Below are 7992 nucleotides of genomic sequence, written 5' to 3'. Positions count from 1 at the left end.
TATACCGAGTTGTTTTTTTATTGATGCATTTTGAAAATCGCGCTACCTGAACACATTACTCAAGATGAAGCCTTAGACATCTTATTTTACCCTGTCATAATTGCTAATGTTCCCACTGCATTCAGATCAAAAGTGAAGTTTGAAGCCATACCACAACACAGGGAAACACCAGGTGATACGATATTAGTTTTCCTTTTGCCTCAACAAAATAGGGGCACTCACACAAATTTGACAGAAATGGACCTTAAAAAAAAAAAAAAAAACCCCCACCTTGTTCACTGAAAATAAATTGTACTACAAAATCTGCAGTTAAATATCAATGGAGGTCCTGATTACCCTAGATGCTTAATAGTATTGCTAACAAGTGTGTATTGACTCTCAGCACTCACCGTGGTGCCAGCATTCTAGTGGACGGGATGCCACTGTCGGGTTATGGACAGCCGGCATTCCGTGCGCCTGTAACGCATACGGAATCCCTGTTAGCAAGCCCTGGCTATACCTTTAGTTTTTATCATAATGTAGAAAGCAAAGCACAGGGTATGGGGGAGGAAGATAAAAACACACACAAAACCATATTTTCTTTACATCTGTCAAATAAAGTTACACTGTTTAATAAACAAAATAGTGATTTATTAATAATTTAAAGATAAAATCTTATTCCGTGGACATTAAGGAGTGCAGTGCATCTCCCTTATTGGCAATAAATGTGCAATCTAAGCTTTGCAAGCCACTGGTACATACATACTTCCAGTTTCCATAGTCCAGAGGTGGAGAGGGGAAATTAAAAAAAAATTATGGACAACAATTGTGGAGACACCCCCCCACCACAAAAATAAAAGAAATCTACATTAAGTTTAAGAGCAATTAAAGGGTTGAAAATAAGTGGTTCACAAAGAGGAAAGAAAAAAAAATACATTAAAGTGAATATTTAGATTACAATTGTAAATTGACAACTCAATTTTGTGCATAAGTACACAATCCTCATTCCAACAGTAGAGCAACAGTTAACATTATAACTGCAGTCAAATTATAGTTCCCATGATGGTCATCAAGAGTAGAATGTCAACTAGCACAGTCTCTGCTACACATTTTCTGAACGCCATTTATGAAACATTCCATTCACCTCATTTCTCATTTTAAAAAGGTAAAAATATTGACACTGCTACATATAAAAGTGAATATTTACAGTATTCTGTAAATTAAAAACAATACTTCAGATTAATCAGAAGTTTAAATGCATTTCTTTGGCTCCTTTCAGTTTCAGGAGAACCAGTCTTCACAGAAGACAAGGATACAGTATATATGTATATTGTTCTTTCAAATCTTTCATGGATTAACATCTGTTCAACTGGTATGTTTTTGGGATCTCATGCCATTTCATCACCAAGGCAGTGCTCTCATGTAAGCTTGCCAAATAAATCTGAGGCCTCCAAGGCTTCTTTTCTCCATATTCAGAGACTAAACTAATCACCTCTCTTACTGCAACTTCAATAATCTTGGATTCGCAGGTATGACCCCATACAAGCAATGACACCTGTCAATGACTCAACAGATTTAAAGAGAAACTTCTTTATAGGAATGATTATTGCCAATAAACTTCAGCGATTCCTTCTCACGTAGACTGCAAAGAATCTACCTTAAAGACATTTTGATTGGCTGGACTTGTGAAATATAACTGTTGAGGTGGGACCCGATTGTCACATGGACTAGTAAGTCCCAATGTTCTTTCAAAATCCAGCAGTTGGCCCATGAAGTTAAAGTTGGGAGAGATGTTCGATTTCTTCATCTTAACAATGTCATAGGCATCATTCATGGAGAGGTTCAACTTCTGCATGAGATAGGCTACTGTGACCGTGACTGAACGACTAATCCCAGCCAAGCAGTGAACTAGGACACCACAACTTTTTCCTCGTGCCTCATCTGAAAGTATAAAGAGGGGGAAATACATTTGAATTGAGTTTTAAAAACACTTTGAATTGAAACTGAAGTAGACATTTAAGAGCTAAAATACAAAGAAATTACGTACATAAAGGCAAGATCTACATAAATTGATGCTACCAAGCACTTGCCCTATTTATTATGAGGATTTATAGTATAAGCAAGGGAATATTTTGCAGATTACAAAATTATTTTGGCAGTAATGTGTGATAACCAATTATTATAGCAGTAGACCACCTGAGACTCAGATGGAGAGCTGTAAAGTTTCAACAGGACCCGTCAGCCTCTTCTTAGACACGCTAGGATTTTCAGCTTTACAGTAGCATGTCACAGGCTGCCAAAAGACACTTCTACTGCAAACATGGGTTAATAATTTTGAGGGGTAGAAATAAAAAAAAATAAACAAAACACCCACACACCAAACACACTGTTACAATACAAGATATATTTCCATTTATTCTGAAATCCATGCAAAAGGGGGGGGGGAAATAAAAAAAAAAAAATTCCTTCAAATTACTTTCCAACTGTTGCGTAGTCAATAGCTTTATTCAGGCATTGTAAATGAAAGAGGGTAGTCACAGGAGACAAACCATTAAGAGGAACAGGATGTCAACATTGCTCTAAAATGGGTTCCTTTGTAAGAGGAAACGCACACTACAATGCTTAGAGATTAGATTCTATATGGCTTACAGCCAAAATTTTCTTCCTGCAGTGCTCATATTACCATTGCAGTATGTTATGAAGAGGCAAGTTCCCTACACCATGGATATACGGAAAATTTACTAGGAGGGAATGGCTTGTGTCTGTTAAAGTGTACATTTTAAAAAATAATAAAATAATTCTGTAGACTGACACACATTAGTGATTTATCAAACTTTATTACGGAGATTAAAAAAAAAAAAAAAACCCCACACACAAACTCACCAATAAAGGAGATAGCTTCGGGAAAAAACTGAGATAGATTTTGGCTCCAATGGTCCGATATGGGAATCTGCTTGTACCTGAACTCCCCAGCGTTTTCAAAGAGGTTAGGCAAGTTTGGAGTCACGTTCAAAATGTACTTAATACCATACTCTTCTAAAACATCCAGATTAGTTGAATCTTTAGCACAGCCGAGGTACAAGTAGGGCAGTATTTCAACTGGGAATGAAGGTTGTGTATTGGAGAGGGGACTGCCTTCAGAGTCTGTTGCACTGTTGGGGTCTCTATCAATGTCAGATTCAATATCTGAAGAAGAATCTGAGCTGATTCGGAGACCTCCCAAACCTAGTACTGGGGGAGAACTGCTGCTGCAGGAGCTATCCAGATTGGTTTCACAATGTACAGGGAACTCTGACTGAAATTTGTTAAAACCACCTGTAGGGGAAAAAATAAAAAGGGTGGAAAAGGGAAAAGAAACCGGTTAGACGAAAAATAAATAAGATAACCCGCACACACACTGCTCATTACAGATATGTCCTCATACATCTTTGTTGCAGTCATGCCAAAAAGCCACTCTTGGCACGCCAGGTTGCGAGAAAGTCTTCTAGTGTTGGGCATCTTTTGGCAAAAAAAAAAAAAAAGCATCTTAGTCGCAACACAATGTGACTAGGACGCACAAGGAGACTGTGCTGATTAGATAGGACACTTATATCTGTAGCGGCTGCAGCTTCCTCCCCCCCCCCCCCCCCCAATACGAGTTCTGTCCTGTGCCATATAGACTCCGTCACACAAGTATATCAAATTAATCAGCACGGTCTCCTCATGCATCCTAGTCGCATTGTGTTGCGACTAAGACATTTTTATCAAAAGTGCCACCCAACATTAGCAGAGTTCTATGGCACCTGGCAGCTCACTCACCTCAGGCATCTCACGGTGCATGACATATTGAGGCTAGATGTACGAGGACACATCTATATGTTGCCAAAATATTTTCTTTTGGCCAGTAGAAGATGCAGATATATACGCTTTCCTGCAACTACAGGTATGTTTTTTGTATGCCTCACACAGCTTAGACATTAAGCTACCAGGCCATTGAAACCACCAAGTAATCAACACTATTGAATAACCAGGAAACAGCAGAAAAAGGAGGTCTCAATAAATGTCAGCAAAGCAATAACATTTATATGGTTTCATTATAAAAAAAAATAATAAGTTTAAAAAAAAAAAAAAACCTGTACACTGCAATAAATATATTTAATAACCTCTTGCCTGTCATAGGAGACATGCCAATACACAGGACATGGATTGCATGCAGTGCATTCTAGATAAGGTTAGGACTTTGCACCTTGAGCGGAAGGTATTAATAACTAGGGGTCCAAGCATAAATAAGGTTAGTGATAAAAAAAAAAAAATAATATATAAAAAAATAAAAAAGGGGCAGACTAGATGGGCCAAGTGGTTCTTATCTGCCGACAAATTCTATGTTTCTATAACCCACAATGGAGATAAGGCTATCTGACTGATAATATCCCTAGTAATAATCGGTAAACTTCCAAATACTTCATTTCTTATAGTTAAGCAAAAGACATAAGGGAGTTACTTGCATAGTCTAGATAAGGAGCTTTAACATGGTCTGACAGAGTTTTTACACTCGCAGGAAAATCCCGGGATATTGCACGTGAACGCGCATCATCCCGGGATTCTTCTCAGTGTAAATGGGTACATGGACAATTTCCCGGGACGAGCATCCCGGGATTTCATCCCAGGTCAAAAGCAGGGTTGAACCCGGGACCGTCCCGGGAAGCTGTGTAGTGTGAAAGGGTCCGTCCCGGGATTCACTATCCCGGGACTGTTAAAAAGGACTTGGATTGGAGCTTTCTTGGGCTCAGAAAAGCTGATGTCATCTTTTCTGAGCCCAAGGCCATTTCTAATGACATACTAATGCATTTGCAGGGATATCCCGGGATCAGTGTAAATGGGGCTGTCCCGGGTCGATCCCAGGTCTTAATGCAGTGTGAAAGGGGTCAGTCCCGGGAATGCATCCCGGGATGCATCCCGGGAGTGACCCGGGAGTGCGAGTGTAAAAGTGGTATTATTCATACAGACGTCTGCAAAATGTTGCAAAGTAACATTCTGAAAGACCTTAATTGGTGCCCTGGCCCTATGCTTTACCTAGATTAGCATGTGGCTGTGCCCACTGCAGGCTGCTGCATGATGCCACTCCTGTCTATGGCAGCAGCAGGTTGCCTGGCCTCAAGCAATAAAGTAGCAGCTACAGAGTCCCTGCATGGGGAAGTAATGCTGCACTGGGTAAGGCGAGGTAAAAGCACGCAGGGTGAGGGTACTGGGGTGGCATAGGGGGTGAGGCGCAGGCACACCGGCTGAGGGTAAGGGGGCAACATAGGGGTTAGGGAACAGGCACACGGGGCAGCATAGGGGTTGAGGCAGCAAGCACACCGGGTGAGGGTAAGGGGCAGCACAGGGGAGAGGGCAGGGCAAGTACCTTCCAGGTAGAAAGCCCTGCATCCCTCGTCCTTGAGCCTCTTCATCAGCAGCCCCAGCACGGTCTCCCCGCCCGTGTTCTCATTCCACTCGCTGCTGTTCTCGTCGTACAGGATGACCGTGTCCGAACCGCATCTGCTGGCGAACGTGTCCCGGTCTTCTCCGCGGTTGAAGAGCGAGCGAATGGGCAGGTTGCCCTTCTTCAGCCGCCGCAGCATGATACCAGGGATGGCGACGTTGATGGCCGCCTCGATGTGGGAAGACTCGTAGAGCTCCTGCGGTCTACAGTCCATGAGCAGTAGGCGCTCGTTGGCCAGCTCCAGCTGCTCATTCAGCCAGGTCACCGACTTGCTGACCGCCATGTCCGACGTGGGGTGCACGGGTCTCAGCTTCTCTATCATTGAGGAAAAGGACGGGAGAAGCGTGGCCGGAGAACGGGGTCTGATGACTGCCTCGGACTAGAGGAGCATGCACGGCTGCTGCTGCTGCCGCCTCTTCTCCTCCTCAATGGGGCTGCGTAACCAGAAATCCAATTAGCAGCAGCGGCGGCGGCACCTCCCGCGTGTCCCCGCTCCCCGAACTCCGCGCGGCCCCACCACAGGCAGCAACCACTGAATGGATACAAACACGGAACGTCTGAATGGATACATTGTGCGCGGCGGCCAATCAGAACGCTCGGAGCGCCGGTTGCCCTGGAGACGGGCCGGCTGGAACAGGTTGTGTTGATGAATTGTTAATGAGTTTGTCATTCACAAAAACGGAAAGGAATTTCCGCTCTGGATCAGCCGAGTGCAAATAAGCAGCAACAGCGGCTCAGTGCAGGGAGGGGGAGAGGAAGGAAGGAGAGAGGGGGATGGGGAGCACAGCAGCAGCACAGCACCCCCCTGCACAGGAATCTCAGTCAGCCAGCAGGCACACAGGCTACTGCCAGCAATGTGGGAGACATTTCCGTTTCATCACATTATTCTTATTTATTTTCTCTTACACACTGTTACATTTTGTAGAAGTCTTTTAAAGTGAGGAGATCTTACAGGAGCATTGTATTTATACTGGGCCATATCTCTTTATTGTAAAACACACACATATATATATATATATATATATATATATATATATATATATATATATATATATATATATATATATATATATAAGCTTGTGTGGCTCCTGCTGTCTAGTGTGCTTCTGCAATTCATGAGTCGTTCATTCACCGACATGATCTGCAGCCGGGAGATTTGCATAGACAGGCAGGAGGCTGTTGCTGTACTCTTCATTGATGCATATGAGTGAGTGAGACGATATAGATTGGATGGAAGAAGCTGTGTCTTGTGCCATTCGCGAGACACGAACTATCACACATTATTATTACCCTATGTAATAAGACAACATTTCATGGCCATGTTAGATATTTTTCAACTATATAATGATAATATTTTTATTTAGATAGCACTCTTTGTCCAACAGGACTTATAAGTGCGTGTCGTTGCTGGAGCGCTTGTTTCCGTTCTATAGACAAATACATACAGTATATAGTAAAATGTATATGGGCCAGATGATTGCACGGTGGTGCAGAAAAGGGTCTGACTGGCCACTTATGGCATGAAAGGCTCCTCAGCTCCTCTAATCTACCATCGACGTTAATCATTAAACAATAAGAGCACTTGAACATCAGAAGACTTTTTATCAGACTGACAGCGTGCCGGCCACGGAGACACTTTTTCTCATGGATGCTGGAGATAACCGTAATAATGCTGATTTCTGTCTCTAATCTATTGGGACTACACAATTATGAAGACATTGTAATGTAAGAGGGCAGCGGTGCGTGTGGTGGTGCCTGCTGCCGTGCAGGTGTAGTTTCGGTACTCACCAGGCGCTGCTCTCTCTCACCTTCAGGTACCGGAACCTTCAACGGACCTGGAACTCTTCAGTCGGACCCGGACACGGCGATTCCCTCTCGGAGCTAACGGAGGAACGAGCTGAGGAGAAAATAGTCTACCTTAAGGGGGGGTATCAACCCTTCTTCCACCGGAAAAGGGGATACCCCAGGGGTGACGGCGACCTTCACCGGTTGGGTGAAAGGTCATCACAGGCACAAAGCCTCAGCCACCCAGCATTCACACACTCGCACTCTCGCGCGTAGTGTGATGAAGGGGTTCTCACGTCCGTGAGCAAACCCCCATTCCGGCGCTCGGGGACAGACAAAGGGACAGACGTACACAGATGCTACTCACCGTTACAAGTCTTGCACTCCGATCTTCTCCACTTACAGGTCCCTGTAAGGAGGTAAAGAGAAAACAGCCGTGCAGGGCCAAGAACTACCCTAGTGTGCGTCCGCTTCACTAGCTACATAAACAGAGCCCTCAAACTAGCTCGTGTGGGTGGTGCAACACAACTATGCATAAACTTAAAACAAACAGACACTTTGCCCTGCATGGTAACAACATACATCACAATATCGGATTACAAGATCCCACGGTGCTGTCCCTTTAAATCCCTACCTACCGCTGGGGCGCCACACAGCCTGCCCACCTAAACACCTCAGGGTGGCTCGGGCCTAGTGCCCAGTGCCACCTTTATTCACCTTGGGGGGGGGGGCACTTATTCACTGGGCCTAGCGCCCCTAATTGCCCA

General features: G+C 43.9%; 1 protein-coding gene across 1 annotated transcript; it reads right to left on the bottom strand.

Moving 5' to 3' along the window:
- Positions 1-608: 608 nt before the first annotated feature.
- On the bottom strand, positions 609-5994 carry DUSP6 (dual specificity phosphatase 6). Its single transcript, XM_063927656.1, has 3 exons — positions 5363-5994; positions 2863-3294; positions 609-1920 (listed from the first exon to the last, which is right to left on the bottom strand). Exons 1-3 carry the CDS (start codon positions 5760-5762, stop codon positions 1613-1615), a joined length of 1140 nt encoding a protein of 379 aa, XP_063783726.1. The 5' UTR covers positions 5763-5994; the 3' UTR covers positions 609-1612.
- Between the last annotated feature and the right edge of the window lie 1998 nt (positions 5995-7992).

This window comes from Pseudophryne corroboree, chromosome 6 (assembly GCF_028390025.1).
Source record: "Pseudophryne corroboree isolate aPseCor3 chromosome 6, aPseCor3.hap2, whole genome shotgun sequence".
In the NCBI taxonomy this organism is placed as follows: Eukaryota; Metazoa; Chordata; class Amphibia; order Anura; family Myobatrachidae; genus Pseudophryne; species Pseudophryne corroboree.
The sequence above is the reverse complement of the archived record's forward strand: the minus strand, read 5'-3'. Positions and strand labels throughout refer to the sequence as shown.